The sequence below is a fragment of the Capricornis sumatraensis genome, chromosome 14, assembly GCF_032405125.1.
Source record: "Capricornis sumatraensis isolate serow.1 chromosome 14, serow.2, whole genome shotgun sequence".
In the NCBI taxonomy this organism is placed as follows: Eukaryota; Metazoa; Chordata; class Mammalia; order Artiodactyla; family Bovidae; genus Capricornis; species Capricornis sumatraensis.
In genome coordinates this window covers 50,345,864-50,371,182 of record NC_091082.1, presented here as the reverse complement: position 1 = coordinate 50,371,182, position 25,319 = coordinate 50,345,864, and the positions used below count along the sequence as shown (strand labels likewise).

Below are 25,319 nucleotides of genomic sequence, written 5' to 3'. Positions count from 1 at the left end.
TACACATGACTAAACAGATGTGTTTGTGTGTGTGCATACTTCTGTTCTTTTTTTTTTTTTTAAACATAGAGGTTCCATGCACCCTTCATCTAGTTTTCCCCATGTTCCATTTATCCTTTTTGTTTTTCCTCGTCTTTGAGACGGTTGGTTCTACGAGTTTGCTTGTTTAAAATGCACTGTGTCAGGTAGCAGAGTGGGGAGCAGGCAGGTCAGGCTGCACTTGCTCCATCCCTCCAGGGCGGTACGAAGAGCGCTGTGTTGGGCATCTGGTTTTGCCCTGGGTCTCACCATGGCTGTCAGTCAGTGCCCCCTCTCCCTGCTCTGTTCTCTCCACCTGTAAAACAGAAGGAAAGGAAAAGAAAAAGAACAGGTTAGATGAACTTCAACTTTTCTTCCAGATTTAAATTACTTTGGTCGTCAAAGATGAAGTTTTCTTTTTCTTTAAACAAACTTCACTTCCTCTTTTAAAAGGAGTGGAAGAGTCGGATGGTTAAAGGTGTTTATTAACTTGGCTTTCCTGTCTATGCACAAACAGACACCTGGCTTCCTTGGCCTTCAGTGTTCAAGTAACAGTGATCTCTGATATTCATACTCCTCAGGCCTTAAGATGTAGTTCCTCCCCAGGACTTGTTCGCTGCACAGTGGGAAGGGCTGGCTTGCCAGCCTGTTGCCAGGAACCTGCAGGGTTAGACACTGCTGTCCAGCACAGCCAGCAGCAATGTTTGTTGGGCTTTGGAATTGATGATCATATATGAGAAGCAACCCCTGTTTTTGTTTTTAATTTAGCAGAGAGGGATTAAGAGGAAAAAAAGGCAAAGCCTTTAGAGGCTGGATCTAAAAATAGACATCATAGATGCTGATTGGAAACCCTCCCAGTCTTTCATACGAGAGATCTCAATTTGTGTTACACAGAGGGGCAGCTCACGTCTGTCTTGTTCACCAGTTATACTACTCCCCAGAGAAGCTCAATAAATTTTATAGGGAAGTTTCCTCCTTATGCGGAAGGAGCTTAAGCTCAGTGACTGGTGTAGTGAAATAATTTAGGGCTCCAAGGGAATCCGTCCACCTTGTAGAGTAATGTAACAAAAGTAAATGTGCAGAAACTTTTGATCTTGGTTGATTTGGCCATCTCATCAATGGTGCTGGGCTCTGGCTCTTAGGACCCCAACCTGTCTGATCTGGAATAAAGCTGCTCCCCAGAATTTGCGTTTAGTTCCACCGCCGAAATGACCCTTCTGCCTGATTCGCTGGCAGTGGTTGTGGAGCTTGCCTTCTGGGGTTCTGCCGTTTCCACCACTAGTCCTTTGAAGCCTCTGAACTTGGCTGAGTTTTTATGTTTCCCTTTTGCCTCTCTAAGCGGCACAAAGAGCCTCTCTCAGGGACATTAAGAAAGCAGAGCTGCCTTCTCTGCTTAGACTGATGATGGACCAAGCCTGGCGGGCTCCTCAGTCTCTGATCTAGCAGCGCAGTACCTTTTGCACTGGCTTTTTACTTAGTGATTTATACTCGGAGACGTGGCTGGGTGATATCCAGTGTTCTTTTGTCTTTGTGTTTATTTTTCTTGCACATTTAATGTATTTAAAGGATATATTGTCTTTATGGTTCACTGGGATAAAGGAGGGAATTGGCGCAAGTTTTAATGAGAGGTCCCTGGCTGTCTGTGTTGAGATGAGAATTATATTCTTGGTTAGATATCTTTCTTTCTTTCCATAGGGGGCAGGAGGCACTGTTTTGCTGCTTTTTGAAATAGCATTTCTGCCTAACGATTTTTAGAAGGATACTGAGGACATTCAATTTCAGGGCATCCTCAGCAACTTTTCCTCCTGTTGTTTAAACTTTGCTTATTTAAGGAGAGGTGACACTGTTGTGTCTTGTTCTTGAATTTACATATCAATATGAAAAGAGTGGAGACTGGCCCCACCATCAGAACAATTTTTATAAAAACTCTTTCCATTCAGAGTAATGCTGTTTGAAACTAGTTTTCTTAAAAACTGTTTTTTTGCTGCTTGGGAAGAGTTAATCAGCGGAGGAGAAAGCATTTGGCTTATTTGCTTAATATTTTAACCAAGTGAATTAGACAGGTTGGGGGGCTGGGGGGAGGGGATAAGAAAGTGGGTGGGGGAGGCCCCATAAACAAGGTGATATATAATATTTTTTTTGTTCTCCTTTTAAATAAATACCGATCAGCTTTATGTTCAGAGACAATAGGAGCCGTTGGCTTAAATTTGCAGTTTACTGTATTTATGGCTGTAATATCAAGGTGCTGCCGTCGTAATTTCATGCCCCAATGAGAAGAGCAAGGTCGAAGCAAATGCTTCCATCGGCATCTGCTAACACACTAACTCATAAACAAGGCCCGGCTGGATCAGGTGGCACGGAATAATACAGGCTAATGAAATACAGCACAGCTTTCCATTACTGTTAGTTTTTACAGTGTCGTCATTACGTGTAATTTATGTTTAAAAAATTCAATTTTATACAAGGCACTGGGAAATAGGGGTCTACAGGTCATCCAACGACTTTTAGAGGCTCTGAGAGTCCTTATTGTACTCCACCATTCCAACAAAATGTTAATAAAATTACAAAAAAAAAAATACTTTTTCCCCCTGTCTCCTCCCCTAACCTTTTCTGAGAGAGTTGATTTTTCTTTTAATTTGGGGAGTATTTTTAGCCAGCTGTCTTCTCTGCCTCATCTCCTCCCAGAGTGTGCCTGGGTAGATAACTAGTTGTGTTCTGAGAGAGGTGACCCTGTTCAGTTTCCCCGCATCCCAGATGAATCTCCCAAGTCCTGTAAATAGACGACTGAGATGAGGGAGGAAGACAGCCGAGTGGCCAGCCCATAACTGCTGCCCATGGCCACTGGACCCCTGGCCCTGTTCCCTGATCCCCGTCAGACTCCACATTTTTATTATAAAACTCGAGCTGGGCCGAACGGTGCTGTCGGGCGTTCATCACCTTGCTTATTTCCCAACTATTCCCTACCCCTGCTGTCCCGGTGGTTGTTTGACCTGAGGATACAGAGAACAGTGCTGTCTGCTGTCCTCTTGTCTCTCTGCTTCCCCTGCGTGGAGCCAGGCAGTGCCCAGCAGATCCTTATTCTGACAAAGTCTGGTTTGGTTTTGTTTGCATTTTAATAGAAACCTTTAAACAATTTTGTTTATCTTCTAAGGGATAAAAATAAGCAGGTGTGGCAGCCCTGAGGCCATTGACTTCAGTTGCTGCAGCTTTATTAATCAGCAGAATGTAGCTTGCTTGTTCTGTCCTTTTAAAAGAATTCCACCCTGCAGAACGTGTTGGAAGAGAAGTCCCTGCACAGCGTCTACACGGGGAAAGGGAACCGTTTAGGGAGGTAGATTCCAGAGAACCGAACCCGAGAGGACTAGAAGTCCTCTCTCCCTCCTCCTCTTCATCCGAGAGAGGCTCCCTCTGAATTCAGTGCAGTTTTGCAGATCAGGCAGCTGGGGTCTTAAAGGTGAAATGACAAGAGGCGGGCATCCCACTCTGCCTGCTCACCTTGGACAAGTCCCCTCGTGTCCCTTTCTCCTCCTCTTAAGTAAAGCTAGCGAGGGGATGGGATAACTGAGCAGGACTTTCTTAGTTTTGCTCTCCGTCAATAACAAAGTTTAATTGTCATGTCACAGACTGAGGGAGGAGCTGGTAGCTCCTCAAATCGCTAGGTAGCAGAGGTGAAGACCCTGAGAGAGCATCAAAATGCAAAGTGCTAACGATATTAGGTCATGTCATTGACACCCCAGCTGAAAGGAAACGTTAGACTTTCCTAAAATTGGTGAATTCTTCCAAAGGCAGCAGCTAAAGGATGACTTGAGGTGGGGTGGCGGTGGAGGAGGTCTGCCTGCCACAGGACGACGACACCCTTTTCTCCTGTCTGCTCTGCTCAGCCTTGCTCAGTCCCTCTGCAGTTAGATTACTCCTTGCAGATAGCAATCAACTGGAAGGAAGTGTGTGTGTCTAATTTGCATGAGATTATTTAAAACAAAAAAAAAAGGTCTGCATTAGTCAGGGTGATGGTAAACAACGCAAAGAGATGCCTTTTATAATATAGCTTGTGCCTCAGCTTTCAGAGCCAAATATAATTCATTTACAATTGGCAGTTTCCTTTATTATTCCTTTTAACCTTTTGGATTCTGCAAGGTCTCTATCTAATCTCTCCACTGTTTGTCTCAGTGAGGGTGGGTGGAAACCCGGATGTCTTCTGTGTGGCCCCTGGGCAATGCCCCATCCATTCGTAAGGGCAGGGTCCTTTCAGCACCAGGAGCTGGTGACAGGGTAGGTAAGTGCTGTGTTCGGAGAGGAGTAACACTCCACCTCACCTCCAGCTCTGTGAGTCCCTGATGAATCACTTGAGTTCTGTAGAGTCAGTCTTCCCTAAGCTGGCAGACACTCCAGAGGAAAGGCACTAAGGGAAGCGTAGGCACCAGCCTGTGAGAGGCCTTGGATTTATTTGATTAGAATATGAGGAGATGAGGTCGCTCTACCCTTGTCACTTGGTGGTGTTCAAAAAATTGTCCAGGTGACATTTGCAAGTAAGATCCAGGCATTAAGTTCCCGTGTCATTTTGGTATAGCTGCATTCATTGGCTATTACCTGACCCTGATGCTGGGAAAGATTGAGAGCAGGTGGAGAAGCGGGCGGCAGAGGATGAGATGGTTGAATGGCATGACCGACTCAATGGACGTGAATTTGAGAGAACTCTGGGAGATAGTGGAGGACAGAGGAACCTGGCATGCTGCAGTCCCTGGGGTCTCAAAAGAGTTGGGCACAACTTAGTGACTACTGGTGAGGGGAGTGGGGGAAGATAGGTCAGTCCTCATAGTTTAACAAGATTGAAGGCTTCAGGCATCATTTTGGAGTCTGCCTTTTGATGTGCTATAACTCTGCCATCATGGGAAGTCACCAGGCTGGAGACAGAGAGCCTGGGGTTTCATCTGCCATAACCAGGCTTTTACTACTAGGATTCGAGGCATGGTTTTCACCCTCCTTCAGCCTCAGTTCTTTTGTTTTTGTTTTTTAAATCTGTCAAATAAGGTCGATGGTTCGTATGATGGCCCAGCTCTGAAATTATATTGTTCATTGAGATTGTCAAAATGCTTCTCTTTAAAAAAAAAAAAAAAAAAACGAAGAAGAAGAAAAATAATTCATTTTCTGTAACTTAACTCAAAATCCTGTTTCTCTGGAGAACTGGGGATATCAGAACTCCAGCCAATGTAAATGTGACGCATCACATGATAAGGTCTCTCTGAAACAAGAGCTTGGAAGGAAGTGCTGATGCCCTTTAAGCCGTGGCCACTCTTTTGGGCTTGGCTGCAATAACGCAGGGAACACGTTTTATTAGGAAAATAGACTTCGTCAGAGCTCCAGGCCAGAGGGCAGGACCACTGGCAGGGAGTCCTATCCCTTTAACCGGCCCCAGCTCCCAGCACCACAGCACAGCCGTATATTTCCCCAGTGCTAAACATTATCGTACTTGTTTATATTTGAAAGAGCCGAAAGGGAAAATGAGAATGCAACCGAATGCTCCTTTTGGGAGAATTACCCTCATTTGCAGCCAGCGACTGACAGGGCTCGCGAACCACCAGGTTTATAAAGTCCCGTTGTGAGCCAGTGACCAGCCACTCGTGCTGATGCCGCAGGCGCCCTGTCTCCTCTCATGGCTGATAATGGGGGTGAAACCATTGATGATGGGAGTGAAGCCATGCCCTTCCTACTAGAACTCGGAATGGGGCACCCCTACTAGCTGGAAGGACAGACGGGCAGTCAGCACCCGGGCTGGAGCCCAGGAGGTGCTCGCTTGGGGAAGCATGTTCTCTGTTTGCCCAGCTCGTCTATCTGCCCTGCCCCTGTCCTTGGGAGACCACCACACAGAAAAACAGACTTTTTGCAACAAACTGGGGCCTTAGGGAGAAGGAACGTCCCCCGCCTGGCCCCACATACTCAAATTTAACTCTTGTATTTGAGGGCGCCATGGCCTTCCCTGGTGGCTCAGACAGTAAAGAATCTGTCTTTAATGCAGAGGACCCAGGTTTGATCCCTGGATCTGAAAGAGCCCCTGGAGAAGGGAATCGCAACCCACTCCAGCATTCTTGCCTGGAAAATTCCATGGGCAGAGGAGCCCGTGGAGCCTGGCAGGCTACATACAGTCCATGGGGTTGCAAAGAGTCAGACAAAACTGAGTGACTGAACAACAATAAGCGCCAGTGGATGGTTCCTTTGCCCCCTGCCAGCCTCTCTTCTGCCCCTGATGTCAGCCTATTGAGAGGACGCTGCACTTACTTGGGGGACCCAGCAGAACTGAGACACCGTGGAGGAGTGGCCTTGCCCATACTGGCTGGTGTGCCAGGGTAAAGAGGACAGGAGACGCAGTGTTATGCAGAGAGGAGAGAAGGCCCAGGGCTATTTAGAGTCGTCCAGGTATTCTCCTTTGACCACTTGTGGTGGGGCGTGAGGAGTTTGAGGGGCAGCTGCAGCCAGCTCACTTGCCAGCATGGTGCAGGGCAGCGCTGAGCTTGGGCAGCGCTTGAGCATTAATATGCTCCAGCTATTAGCCCCTTGGCACAGAGCGCGAGGCCTCACACTTTGGAAGATGCTGATCCTTAGAACCTCCTTGTACTTCATCTACCCCCAGGGGCAGATAGACCATGCTGAGGGCCTCTAATGGGGAGCTGCTGAGCAGATGTGGACGCACTATCAGCTCGAGTTTAAAAGCTCTGTGTGGTGGCTGGGCTGGATGCCGGCATTCCCAAAACAGCCAGAGTGCTTTGCAGACTAGCAGTGGCCTCCCACCTGCTTCTCCCACTGTTAGCGCCTGGAGTACCTCTGTGTGCAGGATCGCTTCCCTGGCTGCCCTGTGGAACAATCTCACACCTGTGTGCCGCTCTTGACCATCCTGAAGCTTTCGATCAATCGGTTGGGGCCCTCGTCTCTTCCCCGAGAGCCAGCATCCCCCGTCTGCCTCCGACCTGTTGAAATATCCCAGCTGTGCGCCCACTGGACATGTGGTCTTCATGGGTTTTTCAGTTGCCTCTTATTCTTCCATGGGCAAATCCTCCCATGTGTCATAGCCACTGCAAATGGCGCCCTGCTATTTCCTCATGTCCCAAGTGCACTGTGGTGTAGAGTGTTGGGAGGATTTTTTTTTTTTTAAAGGAAAAAGAAAAACTAGCCAAAGGCGATATAGGCAGCCTGTGATAGGCTAGAGTAATAATCATCTGAAAGTTTGGGCCTGGCCTTGTTTTGATCTGTTTTCTTGTTTTATTTTCTTCTTTACATTCTATATCCCATTCATACTAATCACAGTCAGTCCTGATTTTTCTTTTTATTTCTGCATTTGTCATAAAATAAAGCAAATTATTCCCGTCTTCAGAAACGATCTAGACTAATTAGTCGTCTCACCCAATAATTAGTTTTTTGTTTCCCTGTCTGTTTTCATGCATTATTGTTAGTTTTTTCCCCTCTTTTTTTAACACCATTACAGATTAAAATGAGCCACATTTGCAGTTGATGGTATCTGTTTTCGGGGGAAGAATGGAGAATTGCAGTACGGAGCGACTTCAAAAGCAGCAATAAACTCAAGGATAAATTAAGGAAATTGAATGAGCCACATTTGGAAGCAGTGTTGAGGCTAATATTCTGTCGCTTAAGGTTAAATTGCAGCCGAGAGAGGTTTCGGAGAATCCGAAATTGGGGAAGCAACTTAACAGGATGCTAGGCGTCCTGTGACTCCAAGGTCTTTTCTCAAATGAAGATTTTGTTGCAGCCATGGACAGTGGCAAAAGGCACTCACCTGCAATTATGTCCTCTTCTCCCCCAGGGCTGACAGATGAAGAGATCGATTTGGCTTTCCAGCAGTCAGGCACGGCTGCCGATGAGCCTGCATCCTTGGGCCCAGCCACACAGGTGGTTCCTGTCCAGCCCACTCACCTCATTTCGCAGCCATACAGTAAGTCACCTACTCAAGCTCCTGCTTTAACCTTGACTGGGATTCAGAACTCTGGCCAAAGGGTAGTGCTTCACGTCTGTCAGACTCAGCAAGCCAGGGGAGACTGGGTGTAGGAGATGGCTCTTGGGTTTTTCTAGAGTGTGACACACCCAGTCCTCTTTTAGATAAACTTTTAAGTATGTGACAAAGGTTTAAGACACAAGAGACAAGAATAAATGAGTTTCTTGTTTTGTTTCAAGTATTTTGGTTTTGAGCAAGAATCTATAAAATTATTTATTGGTTCTGTTTTCATTTTCTTATATTAGTTCATTTTGCATGTTGAAGTGTTAGTTGCTCAATAGTGTCTGACTCTTTTTTGACCCCATGGGCTATAGCTCACCAGGCTCCTCTATCTATGGGATTTTCCAGGCAAAAATACTGAAATTGGTTGCCATTGCCTTCTCCAGGGAGTCTTCTGGACACAGGGATCGAACCCGGGTCTCCTGCATTGCAGGCAGATTCTTTACTATCTCAGCCACTAGGGAAGCCCATGTTACTGTTTTGCTACTAAGAACATAAACATCTAATTCATGGATACATTCTTGTTTGGTCACTGAAATAATTTGTCTCCTAGTTTTATCTTTTAAAGTTAATGATAGTAGGTTTAAGCTAGCCCTCCCCACCCCACCCCTCTTCTTCCTTCCTTCCTTCCTTCCTTGTCCTGGCTATACCACATGTATTTATGTAGTGGCAGTCTGTGAGAGAATTTCAGATTAAATGTGAAGGTCCTTTTTGAATGCAACTTTTAACTGTTACATGAGAACATGACCCATGAGAGGTCTTTGTTGTTGTTAAATGAAAAATGTTTTTAGGAATAAAGATTCTTTAAGCCAGTAATAAATGTACGCTTCCAAAATAGAGGCAGAACCCCATCTTTAAGTCACTTAATGAAAAATCTAAAAAGGTTAAAATTGACTCCAAATCAATGGAAAATTGCTCAGTTTTGTGTGAAGACCTCAGCCTTGGATTTGCTGTCTTTCAAAATGCCTCTTCAATAATTTTCTATCTCAGAAGTTTTAATTTTTTCAAAACATGCTTTGAAAGTGTTAGATATCCAATTTTAAAATGCACAATTTTAAATGCCAGACTCGTTTTGACCCCTACCACATGACCTGGAACCACCTTCTGGGCCCCACTTTGCCATCTTTCCCGTAGACAGGAAGGTGCAGTCATCCGTATAGACAGGACAGGGGCCAGGCAGCGGGTTAGAATCCGCTGTGTGTGTTACAGGTCTCATTTAAACGTTGCCTTTCCTTTGATCCCTGGATAAGGCTGGGCAGTGAGGCCAGGTGCCAGGAACTCCAGTTGGTCTCATCTTTGGTCGCCTGGTCCCGCTCAGACCAGAGAGCCAGTGCAGGTGCCGAGCCTTGTCCCGGGGCCTCCGAGCCAGTGGGGTGCGCTCACCAGCCTGGAACTCCATTCTTCTGGCTAACGTTCTTGTTGATCCATTGTGTTGCCTTGGGTCACTGCACGCACACTCCGTGTTTCTTTTAAATCAAAGGCTGAATCTCTGCACTTTTTCTCCAGTTGTGTCCCTGGGCCCAGGGTTTGGTGGGATTCGTTGAGGATGGGTAGTGGCAGCTGGGGTGCAGAATTCTCTAAGATGCACATCTGTTCTGTTCCAGCTGTTCTCTTCGTGACTTAATACCGAGCCGGTCTCCTGGCTACTTGGTAACTTCTTGCTCAGAATAGATTATTCTGTGAGTCACAGCATTGGCCTAAAACATCATACGTTTGCCTACTTTCAGTGGGCACAAAGGGTTAAAACGATCGCCTCTCTGAGAAGGCAGAAGAATGGGGGTGGGGGGTGCCATTCAGTCATTTCAGTCACTCTCCTGCCCAGATCTCTCTGAGAAAAAGCATTGTTCCATTTAGGTATTTAGGTAGGAGTATTTTTAAGAGTCTCCCAGCCCTAAAAATAAAATACATCTTCTTAGAGACAGACTCCTTCCTACTTTGACACTAGTATAAAAACAATGGTAATGGTAATTTTAAATACCTGGAGTTTTTAGTTGTCAGTGTCGAGCTTCACTCTTCTTGTACCGTTACCGTGCTCCTCTCAGCTCGGGGGTGACTCTCCCTCTCCACTTCTGTACTTTTGCCAAGAGGTGTCAAAACTGCTCCAAAAAAAAAAAAAAAAAAAAGCTTGATTTTGATTAATATAGAGAAACAAGACTTTGCCTGACTGATAATAAAACTGATAAATGACATTTGAATTACTTGTAGCGGTAATTTATTACATAAAATATCTTTTATTTGACATGCGATTAGTTGCTGGAAGCATCACTCAATCTGACTAGTTTAAACATGCTCTAAAATGAACCCCAGTAAAAACCCAGGCTGTCTGCTGTTGGCGTTATGAAATATACTAATCCTGGAGTCAGGAAAAAAATCTGACTTTAAATATTTAAATGATTAATTGGGTTTATATATTTTTTTTACCTTTCTAACCCCCTTAATTACAAGCAAACTCAGGGGAGTTGCTGAACTAGGTGTGCAGTCTGCATGCTTATCACCAAGGCATTGTCTGAGTCCTGGGAGGGATTTAAGGTCTCCATTCATGTGTGTTCCTGCCGATTTTACATCTGGAGCTTGAGCAGCCTTTCCTTCCCATTTCTAGGCTTTTTAAGGACATTCCATCTTTGAGCCCAAGCCTAGAAAACAGGATTTTCTGGGCTCAGCCCCAAAACGCTCACGTCTGGGGGAGGGTGGTTTTTCCAAGACCACCCCTGGGAGCCCAGTGCTCACAGATCGTCACCTCTTGCCCACCCTCCCGCTTGGTGGCAAGTGTCCCACTCAGTTCCTCTTTTGATATCTGTGGTTGACTTTGAGGTGTTAGCAAATGCCAGTATCAGCAAAGAGAACATGGAGACCAGATTGGGACCAGTTCAGGTCGCCACTGTTTATGAAGCACCTATGGTGAGACTCTTGAGTGTATTTAAAAGACATTGGGAGACTATTTGAGAGGGGGGGAAGTTTGAATATACAAGGAAAATGAAATAATAGTATATGTTTCCTGGGAAAGTTGGAAAAGAATATGGAGTTGGTTCTGAGCACAAGTAGAAAGATTTACATCACTTCATGGGAAATAGTTGGGGAAACAGTGGTAACAGTGTCAAACTTTATTTTGGGGGGCTCCAAAATCACTGCAGATGGTGACTGCAGCCATGAAATTAAAAGACGCTTACTCCTGGGAAAGAAGAGTTATGACCAACCTACATAGCATATTGAAAAGCAGAGACATTACTTTGCCAACTAAGGTCCGTCTAGTCAAGGCTATGGTTTTTCCAGTGGTCATGTGTGGATGTGAGAGTTGGACTGTGAAGAAGGCTGAGCACTGAAGAATTGATGCTTTTGAACTGTGGTGTTGGAGAAGACTCTTGAGAGTCCCTTGGACTGCAAGGAGGTCCAACCAGTCCATTCTAAAGGAGATCAGCCCTGGGTGTTCTTTGGAAGGAATGATGCTTAAGCTGAAACTCCAGTACTTTGGCCACCTCATGTGAAGAGTTGACTCATTGGAAAAGACTCTGATGCTGGGAGGGATTGAGGGCAGGAGGAAAAGGGGACGACCGAGGATGAGATGGCTGGATGGCATCACCGACTCGACAGACATGAGTTTGAGTGAACCCTGGGAGTTGGTGATGGACAGGGAGGCCTGGCATGCTGCGATTCATGGGGTGGCAAAGAGTCGGACACGACTGAGCGACTGAACTGAACTGAACGGAGAAAGATTTACAGTAGATCACAGACGAGAAGCGCTTCCCCAGTGGCTCAGCAGTAAAGTATCTGCCTGCAATGCAGAAGACACAGGTTTGACCCCAGGTGGGGAAGATCCCCTGGAGAAGGAAATGGCAACCCACTCCAGTATTCTTGCCTGGGAAACCCCATGGACAGAGGCATCTGGTGTCGCAGAGAGTCGGACATGACTGAGGGACTAAACAGCAGCAACAACTGTAAGCTCAGTACAGTGTCATGAGAGATTAAAAACGTGATCTTTAAGATTCTTACAGGCTCTCTGAGAGAGATAAGATAAACTCTTAAGAAAAAGATAATAATATAAGACATTGTGATTTAATGCCAAAATTAATTATACAGACAAGAAACTCCACAGGAGTACAGAAAAGAGAAAAATTAATGTGGGCTCGAGAAGTCGGAGAAGGCTTTGTGGAAGTGGTGGGAGGCTGACACCGAGGGGAAGCTTGGTGTCACCTGGTGTGAGAATAAGCCAGTGTTGTCAGGGCTTGAAAGGAAGTCGGGATGTGCTCCGGAGAAGTCAGATCAGGATGCGAGGGGAACACTAACATTCTCTCTTCTCAGTTTGGTTTCTTTTTGTTCAGCTTCAAAGCAGGAGTCAGTGTATGTGTCTGTGCAGAGCCTAACAGCATCCCAAAGGTTAACTCCTGATAAACGCCTGATTGATTCATTCATTCTAAGCAGACTTTTCTTCTTTCCTCCCAAAGAGACAAGAATCAAGGTAGCTTTGAGATACAGGCACAATCAGTGTAAATTTTATACGATAATAATTTCTCTTACCCTTAAGTATCCTCCATCCCCCACCTGCTGTCTTTGATAAACAGTTTAGGCCTTTTAAAGACTGCCCTACAGCTTCAGTTGTATCTTCTTAAAATAGGATGTAAATGTCTGAGGTTGGTGAAGGCTTTGACATTTCATTAGGACTCCTGAGAGAGAAAGTGTGTTCTTCCTCAGTCTGTTTTCCCGCTGGCCTGTGTAGTAACAGAAACTTAGCCTTGATTGTCCTGGGTCCCTGAGCGAGCATTTACTGTCAAATGCCTGCTGTGTGCCAGGTGTTGTGTGGGACCCTGGGGATGGGACGATTGAGGCCTGGCTGGTCACTCCCTCTAGCCCCTGTGTCCAGTAGGAAAGGCAGTTAGGGGAACACAGCAGAGCTGTGAGGCCAGCCCAGGGGAGGCTGGTGGGACGGACAAGGTGAAGGGCTCTTCAGAGAGCGGGAGGGGCCTAACTGGACCTGGGGCATGGATGGCTGCCCTGACTAGACGGGATGGACCCAAGCGTCCAAGCTAAAGCGAAGCCACATGGACGGGAACCCATGTGATGGTCAGAGTGGCTGCACCATGGGATGGGAGTATCAGAAGAGATGACTCAAGAAGAAGGTGACAGCCAGGTCATCACCCTGATGGAGGACAGTCAAAATCACACGGACTTCGTACTTGGAAATCCACCATCTAATTATTCATGAGGCCATGTTACCCTTTTGACCATATAATTCTTAGACTGATACTAAAATCATGTATACCATCTGAGCAGGTGCTGCATGGGGAATTAGAGAAGACACCCTTGGGTTGTGCTGAATGGGGCAGGTGTAACTCCCTTTCAAATGCCTCCATCCTGACTAGGCATGGGGCGCCCCTTGTCTCTGTCAGTCCCCTGCTTGCCACCACATGGCCCTGAAACGTTTCCTCACTCCTGATTAAGCTGTGAGTTCCTTGTGTTCAGAGGGTTTTCTTTTTGTTTTTAATCTATGGCCTGAGGCTCTGACTTAGCAGGTGTTCTAGAAACACTTGTTAAATGAATAAATGGTGGTGGACATGTGCTTGAGAATTGAAAAGTGCCAGGTGATGCCCTCAACTTAAGGTAGGGGGCCGGGTGTGCTGCCCAGGTAGCCAGTCATTGAGGCTTCCTGCGTCCTCCGGGCCAATAGCTGTGGAAGTAGAGGACAGGCATTGCTAACCCATGCCATCTTGTATGGTGTGAATGGTAAGAGCTTTCGGGATTTAAGAACAAAGGAAACCCCCAGGTGCTGGTCTCAGGCCGGGCTTTACGGAGGAGACAGGTCCCAGGAGGCACTCAGAAGTGGGGATGGGGGCGGTGGGAGTGGATCTAGCAGAGACTGTAAATGGAGGCGCTATGGACAGCCTCCCTGTTCCCACCCAGAAATAAAAGGGCAGGACTCTGTTTGTCCCTCGTCCATGTCTCTGTCAGTTTAGCACACAGATTTCACCTTCTATACTACAGAAAAGTTACTGGTTTGCTGATAGAGGAAGCATTTCTCTGATTGTGAGGAAACTGTTTTTCTTCTTTTGTCCCTGTGACTGGTTGAGAATAGCAGCTCCTCAAGGGCCAGCACCTGTCTGTTTCCCTTGCTTTGTGTTGTGCTTGGTGTGGTGCCTTGTGGGTGCTGAGGAAACACCACGTGTGGTTATTGAAAACCTTAAACTATCGAGTGGAGAAATCCTCTCCTTAGATTTCTTAGACCACTGGCAGAGTGTTTGGTGCTGGAGGTAGCGAGGATCATGGCTGTGCTAACAGTGCAGCCTGTGTTAGTTGTATAAGATTCTGCAACGAATAAGAGTGGTTTGAACAAAACAAAAGCCTCTTTCTCTAAGTAAATATAGGCAGTCAGGGCTGCTGCGCGGGCTCAGTGGTCCTCAGGGACCCTGGCATTGCTCAACACCTGGCGGTCATGCAGCTTGTACTCCAGTGTGACTGCTGCAGCACCAGCTGTCCCCTCTGCTCTCCAACAACAAGAATGGGGAGAAGGAAGGAAAAGGGTAAGTCACCTTCTAAGGACACTTCCTGGAAGTCACTCACATACCTTCCATCTGGTCCCCAGTCGCTGGAAGTCCGCCTTGCAGCCATGCCTTTCTGCATGAAGTCTGAGAAATGCAGTCCTTATCCTGATGGGCGTGTTCTCAGTGTTCATATCCCATAGAAAGGTTGCTGCTGTTGCTGCTAAGTCACTTCAGCCGTGTCCGACTCTGTGCGACCTCATAGATGGGGACCCACCAGGCTCCCCCGTCCCTGGGATTCTCCAGGCAAGAACACTGGAGTGGGTTGCCATTTCCTTCTCCAGTGCATGAGTGAAAAGTGAAAGTGACGTCGCTCAGTCGTGTCTGACTCTTAGCGACCCCATGGACTGCAGTCCACCAGGCTCCTCCGTCCATGGGATTTTCCAGGCAAGAGTACTGGAGTGGGGTGCCATTGCCTTCTCCTTAGAAAGGTTGAGTTGGAATCAATACTAAGTTCAGGATAATGGTTACTTCTGAGTGGAGAAGATGTGGCTAATTTCTGTGGTGTTTGGAAAGTTTTAACTGGTTAAGTAGGTGGGTTTAGGATTGCTAATCTTACTATCATGTTTCATAACTTATCTAAATATTGTAGTCTTTTATATGTGTCAAATAATACAGGGTACATTAAAAAAGTTGATTTAGAACTCTCACCTCTTGCTTCTTCCTTTGATGTCAGCTGCTTCACTGAGCAGAGAGAGAACTTAGAGCCTACCCTACTGGATATTGTTTCAGTCACTGCTGACTTCCTTTAGTTTTCTGTTTTAAAAAGCAAACACCCTCTTCCAACAGCATGAGACAACTCTACTCATGGATGTCACCAGATGGTCAATATGAAATCAGGTTGATTATATTCTTTGCAGCTGAATATGGAGAAGCTCTATACAATCAGCAAAAAAAAAGACCAGGAGTTGTCTGTGGCTCAGATCATGAAGTCCTTATTGCAGAATTCAGACTTAAATTGAAGAAAGTAGGGGAAACCATTCGGAGAAGGCAATGGCACCCCACTTCAGTACTCTTGCCTGGAAAATCCCATGGACATGGGATTTTTAAAACCATGGAGGAGCCTGTTAGGCTGCAGTCCATGGGGTCACAAAGAGTCGGACATGACTGAGCTACTTCACTTTCACTGTTCACTTTCATGCATTGGAGAGGGAAATGGCAACCTACTCCAGTGTTCTTACCTGGAGAATCCCAGGGACAGCGGAGCCTTGTGGGCCATCTATGGGGTCGCACAGAGTAGGACGTGACTGAAGGGACTTAGCAGCAGCAGCAGGGAAAAGCATTAGGCCATTCAGGTGATCTAAATCAAATTCCTTGCGTTATACAGTGGAAGTGACAAACAGATTCAAGGGATTAGATCTGATAGAACGCCTGAGGAACTATGGACAGAGGTTTGTAACATTGTACAGAAGGCAGTGATCAAAACCATCCCCAAGAAAAAGAAAAGCAAAATGGTTCTCTGAGGAGGCCTTACAAATAGCAGAGAAAAGAAAAGAAGCTAAAGATAAGGGAGAAGAGGAAAGATATATCCATCTGAATGCAGAGTTCCAAAGAATAGCAAAGAGAGATAAAAAGCCTTCCTAAGTGATCAATGCAAAGAAATAGAGGAAAACAATAGAATGAGAAAGACTAGAGATCTCTTCAAGAAAATTAGAGATACCAAGGGACCATTTCATGCAAAGATGGGCACAATAAAGGACTGAAGCAGTGTGGACCTAACAAAGCAGAAGGTATTAAGAAGAGTTGACAAGAATACACAGAAGAACTATACAAAAAAAATCTTATTGACTTGTATAACCACGATGGTTTGGCTACCCACCTAGAGTCAGACATCCTGGAGTGCGAAAACACGTGGGCCTTAGGAAGCTTTACTACGAACAAAGCTAGTGGAGGTGATGAAATTCCAGCTGAGCTATTTCAAATCCTAAAAGATGATGCTGTTAAAGTGCTGCACTCAATATGCCAGCAAATTTGGAAAACTCAGCAGTGGCCACAGGCCTGGAAAAGGTCAGTTTTCATTCCAGTCCCAAAGACGGGCAATGCCAAAGAATGTTCAAACTACTGCACAATTGCACTCATCTCACATGCTACCAGAGTAATGCTCAAAATCCTCCAAACCTGGCTTCAACAGTACATGAACTGAGAAATTCCAGATGTACAAGCTGGATTTGGAAAAGACAGAGGAACCAGAGATCAAATTGCCAACATCCACTGGATCATAGAAAAAGCAAGAGAATTCCAGAAAAACATCTACTTCTGCTTTATTGACTACATTAAAGCCTTTGGCTTGTGTGGATCACAACAAACTGTGGAAGATTCTTAAATAATTGGGAATACCAGATCACCTTACCTGCCTCTTGAGAAACCTGTATGCAGGTCAAGAAGCAACAGAACCAAACATGGAACAATCGACTGGTTCCAAATTGGGAAAGGAGTATGTCAAGGCTGTATATTGTCACCCTGCTTATTTAACTTATATGCAGAGTACATAATACAAAATGCTGGGCTGGATGAAGCACAAACTGGAATCAAGATTGCTGGAAGAAATATCAGTAACCTCAGATAGGCAAATAACAACATCCTCATGGTGGAAGGCGAAGAGGAACTAAAGAGCCTCTTGATAAAGGTGAAAGAGGAGAGTGAAAAAAACTGGCTTAAAACTCAGCATTCAAAGAACTAAGGTCATGTCATCCAGTCCTATCACTCCATGGCAAATAGATGAGGAAACAATGGAAGCAGTGAGCGTCTTTATTTTTGGGGGCTCCAAAATCACTGCAGATGATGACTGCAGCCATGAAATTAGATGGTTGCTCCTTGGGAGAAAAGCAAAGACAAACTTAGTATATTAAAAAGCAGAGACATTACTTTGCCAACAAAGGTCTGTATAGTCAAAGCTGTGGTTTTTCCAGTAGTCTTTTATTGGTGTGAGAGTTGGACCATAAAGAAGGCTGATTGCCGAAGAATTGTGGCTTTTGAGCTGTGGTGTTGGAGGAGACTCTTGAGAGTCCCTTGGTCTACAAAAAGATCGGTCCTTAAGGAAATCAACCCTAAATATTCATTGGAAGGACTGATGCTGAAGCTCCAATACTTTGTCCACCTGATGCGAAGGACTGACTCATTGGAAAAAGACCATGATGCTGGGAACGATTGAAGGCAGGAGGAGAAGGGGACGACAGAGGACTAGATGGTTGGTTGGCATCACCGACTCAATGGACATGAGTTTGAGCAAGCTCTGGGAGATGGTGAAGGACAGGGAAGTCTGGCATGCTGCCTTCCGTGGGGTTGCAAAGAGTTGGACACAACTGAGTGACTGAGTAACAGTTCTTTTAAAAAAAAAAATTTCTGAACAGACTTTAAAAGACAACTTTATTGAGATATGGGGCTTCCCAGGTGGTGCTAGTGGTAAAGAATCCACCTGCCAATGCAGAGGACGTAAGAGATGGGTTTGACCCCTGGGTCAGGAAGATCCCCTATAGGAGGGCATGGCAACCCACTCCAGTACTTTTACATGGAGAATCCCATGGACAGAGGAGCCTGACACACAATGGTCCATGCAGTAACAACTGAAGCAACTTAGCACACATAGTGAGGTATGTTTTACATAAAATAATGCACCCATTTTCATTGTACAGTTTGAGTTTTGACAAGTGTACCCTTCCTGTGGCTGTCATGATCACTTTGTGGAGCATTTCTGGTACCCCAGACGATTCCCCATGACCTGTTCCCATGCGGCACATCCTGTCCTAACTCCAGGGGAACCCCTGGTCTGCTTTCTGTTGCTGCCCATTAGACACCTCTTTCTAGTTTTGTATGAAGAAAATCATATCTTATGTCCTCCCTCATGTCTGATTTCTTTCGCTCAGCATCATGTATTTGAGATCCATCTAGATTGTTGAACAGATCAGAAATTCCCTCCTTTCTCACAGAGGCGTGTCCCATGGTAAGGACGCTCTGTGGTTTGTGTGTCCATTTACCATCGATGGACTTCACGCTTTGGACTGTTTTCAGAGTTGAGCTGTTAGGAGTAAAGCTCTTTTAAACATTTGTGTACAAGTCTTCATATGTTTTTGTTTCTCTTGTGTAAATGTCTGGGAGTGGAATTATTAGGTCATAGGTTAAGTGTAAGTTTCACTTTATAAGAAATTGCCAAACTGTTTTTCAGAGTGGTTGTACTGTTTTTTATTCCCATCTGCAGTGTACAAGGCCCTAGTTATTACATATCCTCACTAACAGTTGATATTTTCCGTCTTTTTAATTTTAGCAACTTTTCGTGTGTATGTAGTGGAAACTCATAGTGGTTTGAGTTTACATTTCTGTGAAGACTAACAACGTGAGCATCTTTTTATGTGCTTGTCCATTTATATATCTTTTTTTGTCAAGTGACTGTTCCAGTCTTTATCCATTTTAAATTATCTTATTATTGGGTTGGAAGAGTTCCTGTATATTCTGCATTCAAGTTCTTTGTCAGATATATGCATGGTTAGTATTTCCTCCCCGTCTGTGGCTAGATTTTTCTTTTGCTTTTGCTTTACGTTGCCTTTTGAAAAACAAGCAATTTAAAATGTGATGACATTCATCTTTTTTTTTCCCCCAACAATTCATGGTTTTTGTGTCCTAGCTATGAAGCCTTTGCTTACCCCAAGGTTAGAAAGATTTTCTCCTGTGCATTTTTCTTGAAGTTTCATTGTTTTTGCTTTTCTGTTGAGATTGTGATTCACTCTCAGTTAATTTTTGTGTGTGTGTAATGTGAAGGTCAAGGTTCATGTTTTCCTGATGGCTATCCTGTTGTGTCACCACCAGAGGTTGAAAACATTGTCCTGTCCCTGTTGAGTTATGTGTCCCTTTATCAAAATGCAGTTGTTTATATATTCATTGGTCCATTTATAGCCTTACTTAAAATTTTCTAAGCTGTTGAGGTATATTTTACATATTATTAAACTCCCATTTCAAGTGTCCAATTCAGTGATTTTAGGAACTTCACGAAGCGATATATATCAGCGATATATATCAGAGCACTTTGATCCCCCAGATAAGCTCCTTTGTGCCCGTTTACTGTTACTCTCGCCTTCAGCCCCAGGTGACCACTCACCTACTTTCCACCACTGTCAGTTTACCTTTGCTGAACATGTCAGGTAAACAAAATCAAACAGAAGGCGATCCCTTGTATGTGCCTTCCTTCTTTCAGCTGGCATATTTTTGAGATTCTTCATGTGATAGTATGTAGCACTGTTTCATCCTTCCTGTTTCTAAACAGTATTCCATTGTACAGCTGGACCACATTTTGTCCATCAGTTCACCAGCTGGTGGGCCTTTAGACTGTTTCCAGTTTCAGCTACAGGACTCATGATGCTGAGGATGTGTGTGGACATCCATTCTCAACCCCCCTGGGTGACCACCTAGGAGTATGATTGCTTGGTCATACGGCAGTCATGTTTCTGGATTCTTAATTTTTTTTCCCAATCAGCTTCTTGAAGTATAATTTATACACAATATAATTAATCCATTTCAAGTGTACATTTGATGAGTTGTACATACCGTAACTCAATTAACTCATGTAACCGACACTAAGTTTCATGTGAAACTATAACTAAAGACTAAAATTTCATGTAAATGGGCTTGTACAGCACAGTCTTTTGTGTCGTAACATAACACTTTCGAGATTGATCTAGGTAATTAATATTTTAGGCTTTGTGAGCTACACCTTTCTGTCACATATACCATTCCCCCCTCATCCTTTAAAAATATGAAAACTGTTCTGAACTCACAGCTGAACAAAAGCACAATGACATGGGACTTGGCGAGCTTGCCAGGGTTTGCTGACTCCTATGACTCCGCTGTATGGTTGTTTCACAACTTGTTTATCCACTGACTGTTGATGCCTGTTTGGATTGTTGCCCGTTTAGGGCTATATGAATAATGCTTCCATGACATTCACGTGCAAGAAGTCTGTGTGTGCACAGATATTTCCTTTCTTTTAAGTAAATACCTAGGGGTGGAATGCCTTAGTCACATGCTGGGTGTATGCTTAACTTTGTACAATATTGTTAAAACTATTTTCCAAAGTGGTTGTGCCATTCTCCATTCCCATCAGTAAGGTGTGAGAATTTCAGTAGTTCCACATCCTTGTCAACACTTGGTATTCTCAGTTTTTTAAGTTTAACCATTCTAACATTTAGGTAATAGAATCTCATTATAATTTTGTGTTTCTCTAATGACTGACGATGTCAGGCATATTGTCATGTGCTTAATGGCCATTCATATCTTTTTTGTCAAGTGTCTATTCCAATCTACTGCCCAGTCTTTTTAAAAAAAAAAAATCACCTTGTTTGTCTTTTTTATTATTGAGTTGCAAAAGCTCTTTGTATATTTTAGTTACAGGTCCTTGATCATATATATGTTTTGCAGATGTTTTCTTCCAGCCTACAGAGATATATTCTTGACAGAGCCTTTTGAAAATACAAAAGTTAATTTTTCTTTTTTGTTGTTTTTTAATTTTTGGCCACACCGTGTGGCATACTGGATCTTAGTTCTCAGACCGGGGCTCAAACCCCTGCGGCAGAAATGCAGACTATGAACCACTTGATGCCAAGGAAGTCCCCCAAAGTTTAACATTTTTATGATGTCCATTTTATCTTTTTCTTTTTCTTTATGGTTCATGCTTTTTGTATTTAAGATATCTTTGTCTACCCCAAGGTTGCGAAGCTCTTCTCCTATTTTTTCTGTTTTCTTACTGAAGCACTATAGTTTTTGCTTTTGGGTTTAGGTACATGATCTGTTTTGAGTTAACTTTTATGTATGGTGTAAGGAACGGGTCAAAGTTCATTTTTACCCCTCCTATGGATATCCAGTTGTCCCAGCACAATTGTTGTGAAGATTATTCTTTTCCTGTAGAACTACCTTGGCATCTTTGTCAAAAATCAGTTTACTGTTCAAGTATGAGTCTGTTTCTGGACTCTTCTAAATTCTTACCATTTAATTAGCGCTCATATTTTTAAATCTGTGGGTGAGGTTGCGGATGTGCCTCTCAGTGTCCTTCCTGCCTAAAGATGACACTGCTGATAGCGTTGCAGCCCATGAGACGTGGGAAGGATCATTTTTCACAGGACACTCATGCGGAGACAGGCCTTGGATGTCCAGGTGTGACTGCTCTTGAGCTGCTGTAGTGCCCTCAGCCTTCCAGGCTGCCCAGGTGCTTCTGCTCGGAGCCGAGCTGCTCTGTTTCAGTCGCTGTGCTCTGGGTCAGTTTGTCTTTCTGGCCGCTGCCAGCCATCCTCAGTTCAGTCTGTGGTGCCGTTCAGCTGGTCATCCGTCTCCCTGTGCCTTTAGCCTGCCAGTCCTTGGCTGTAACAAGCACTGATTTGGCAGACTGGCTTTATTCCAGGACCTCGCTGTGGATGAACCTGTCTTATCATTTAATTTTCAGGGTGCCTTGCGAGCAGAACTGATGAGATGATTTAAGAAGCTAGATCCACCACTGTATAGTCATGGCTCCAGCCTTGGTGAGCCACGAGTTGGGGTTGGGGACCACAGCTAGACTTGCCCAGTGCCTGCCACTGCCCAGCCCTGTGCTCAGGCCACCAGTCTCCCCAGGGACTTGATAGATAGCGCCTCCATGTTGTCGGCCAGCGCAGCCCTGGATACAGATTGTCTCGGCAAGATAGCTTCATGACAGCTTTTGGCTCTCTTTTGTTGATGCCTCTTTACTGGATCATGGGATTTCTGTGGTGTCCGTGGGTCTCTGGCTCAGTGGTTTCAAGCTCAACGTTGCTGTGTTGTGCGCGTGATTCCTGCCCTGCACATGTTCTTATGTGATGATGTCTGTTCTCGCCTGCAGGTGACAATCTCTTGGTAGATTGAGATACAGCTAAAGGAGCTGAGTAACGTTGGCTTAGGTGGTATTCAGTGAAGGGTTAGGGAGCCTTGGGGTGCAGCCCTCCTGCCCCTGACCCAGCTGCCATACGCTATGGATTCACCCACAACCTGAGCCTCTGGGCAGGCGGCCCCCGGGGACACTGTCTGAGTTCAGGCCAGTTGATGGAGTCTTCGGGAGGGTAGGAAGGCTTTGAGTTTCAAAGAGCTCAACCTCTGACCTTGTTGCAGCCTCAGACATGAAGGTGGTCCTGGAAATGCTCAGTTGTGCGGGATGAAAAATGCTGCCACCATCGACTATCTTCATCCCTGGCAGAGGCCAGCCTGCGAGGTGTTGGTAAAGCCCTGGGCCTCTTGGGCAAGCTGGCAGGTCTCGCCTGTTGGGCGAATGCTGGAGACAGTTAGAATCTGAATGACAGTAAAAATACCATTGTCCCTGGGTTCTTTAAATACGGCAAAGCTCTCCACCTTCAGTCAAATGGCCTGCACTTGGAATGAAGAGAAAGCTGTCCTTTGGGAGACCCATCTGGTGGGTGGTGTGGAAGCTCCCTGCCTGCTTGGCCAGGGTCTGCCTTGTTTGTAGGTGGGCATCGTGTCAGCCTGGAGGCACTGAAGCTGTTGGAAGAGCTTGTTCATTCCACTTCCCTTACTTCTGAGCTGGAGCAGACGAGCAACTGGCCTTGTGTTCTGCCCTTAACTATATTTTCTGGACATTTGGGAACATAGTGACAAGAAGCTGTATGTAGCTCCCAGGTGCCCTGGGCTCCCTCACTGGGGTTCACACTGGGCATGGAAACGATTGTTCCCAGGGTGGGCAGCACAAGGGCTCCAGGTGGTTGTGGCTGGGGGTGCGGGCCAGTGTGGCATCAGGCTACGTGCCTTCTCCTTACCCTGGTCTGTACCTTTGAAAGATGTGCAGTGGAAGAAGAGTTATCTCCTTTTTAGTTTTCCTCTTTTTTCATTTCGCCACAAGACAGGATTGTATCACACATCTCCAAAATGAGTAAAATGGCATTTCAGCTTCTTGTCTTTATAGACTCTCTGAACTTTAGGAAAGATCATTCTGGTCCCTTTTCATTAATAATGAAAACCAGGGGGCAATAAAATGTTCTTAACGCGAGCACGGCAGAAACAAGGAGCAGTGCGGGGGTGAAGGTGTGGCCGGCAGGGAGCCACAGGTGTCTCCTGTGCTCCAGGAGGTCGCACTCTGCAGAAGGGGGAGCAGCTATAAGAGGGGTCCTCATTCTGAGACCCCTGACCCACCAGCGTCTGCTCAGCCTGGGTTCCAGTACCCACAATGAGAGGCGTGCCCTGAGTGTTTGCAGGAAAGAAGAAGGATGCTGCAAACTTGGGGTTCTGGTCCAGTGCTCAGCCCAGGTGCAGCTGTGTTCTTATAAGATGTTTAGTGGGCATTTGAGAAATCACTGGGGATAGAACGTTCTGGACATGTGCCCACTTGGAATACATTCTCTGGGGTTTGGGGAGCACTGATGGATGTTCTGGGGGTGGATTGAAGCCCCACGGAACAGTGACTCTTGAGAAGTGGCACGGTTACTCCATCTTCACTGTTTCCTCCTAAAAACGAGCTTGCACTGGATTTTGGAACCAAGACACTCAGAACAGAGCAGGCTGGGAAGAGATAGGTGCCTGCATGGAACTCGGAGCTTCTCAAGGTCACGGTGAAAGGTCTGCCTCGATGATCTCAAGAGTTTTCCATTTCACGAGCAGTTGTGGCTTATCCGAGTTGCTCCACATCAGAGGAGGGTGTTCTGTGCAGGTCAGAGCAGGAGGGCGCCCTTCAGTGTGTAGACATGATCCTGAATGTCACTACTCAACCCTGGAGGGGAGGAGGGAGTCCTGGCTCGTCATGACCCAGACCGCTGAGTCCATAGAAGAGGAGATGGGTAAGTTTATGTAAACAGGAAAACACTGCATGCCACAAAAGCAGACCAGAAGCAGAGTCAAAAGAAAAATATACTAGGGAAAATTTTGACAACTTCTGTCACAGACAAAGGGCTCGTTTCCTTGTTGTATAAGAAGGTTCCATGAATTGATGAAGGAAATTAATAAAGAAATGGAGTAGAAAAGTAGGGAGCATTCAGTTACCAAAATGGAGATGCAGATGAAAAGATGCTAACTCCTCATTTGTAAGAAGATAAATGCAAATTAAAGCTAGAGTGAAGTAGTGGTTTTTTCTTTTTTTTTTTGCCCTAGTATTAGCAGAAATCTATGTGTGTGATTAACCCATTATGTTGGGGTGGCTGTGAATGAACTGGTTCAAACCCTAGGGAGCACAGTTTGGCAGGCTGTCTCACAACTGCTGGTACCTCTGACCCATCTTGCCAGGAGTTCACATTTACAGATGGCCTTTTACATGGATGTGAGAGGCTGTGTGTACACGCTTACTGATGGCAGCTTTGTGTGAAACAGGAAGAGACTAGAAATCATCTAAACGCCCATCTTAGGGAGTTTGTTTAATGGAATATTATGCAGCTTTAGCCAAAAAGAAGAGTGAGAGATGGGGAAAGGGAAAGGAAAATATTGCCTGTATGTGTTGCCTCATATTTGCATAAGAATTCTTGGCTGGATAAAGACGACACTATGAGCACAGGGGTTTGTGGTGGTGGAGGAAGCCTGTCTGCTGTAGACTGACGTGTGCTGCGTGATGTTTAGACCACGTGCATGCGTATGTGCATGCGTGTTTAGTCGTATCCGACTCTGTGCGACCCCATGGACTATAGCTCACCAGACTTCTCTGTCCATGGAATTCTCCAGCAAGAATACTGAAATGGGTTGCCCTTTCCTCCAAAAGAGGTTCTTCCCGAGCCAGGGATCGAACCCAAGTCTCTTGCTTCTCCGGCATTGGCAGGCGGATTGTTTACCACTGAGCCACCTGGGAAGCCCAG

At 45.4% G+C, this 25,319-nt stretch overlaps 1 protein-coding gene across 1 annotated transcript in view; it reads left to right on the top strand.

The window, feature by feature from the left end:
* The window catches only part of PEX14 (peroxisomal biogenesis factor 14), a 139,838-nt gene that overhangs the window by 101,757 nt on the left and 12,762 nt on the right, over positions 1–25,319 (top strand). Inside the window, exon 4 of the mRNA XM_068986123.1 lies at positions 7,829–7,957. Within this exon, the coding sequence (XP_068842224.1) occupies positions 7,829–7,957 (129 nt within the window). The remainder of the gene's footprint in view (positions 1–7,828; positions 7,958–25,319) is intronic.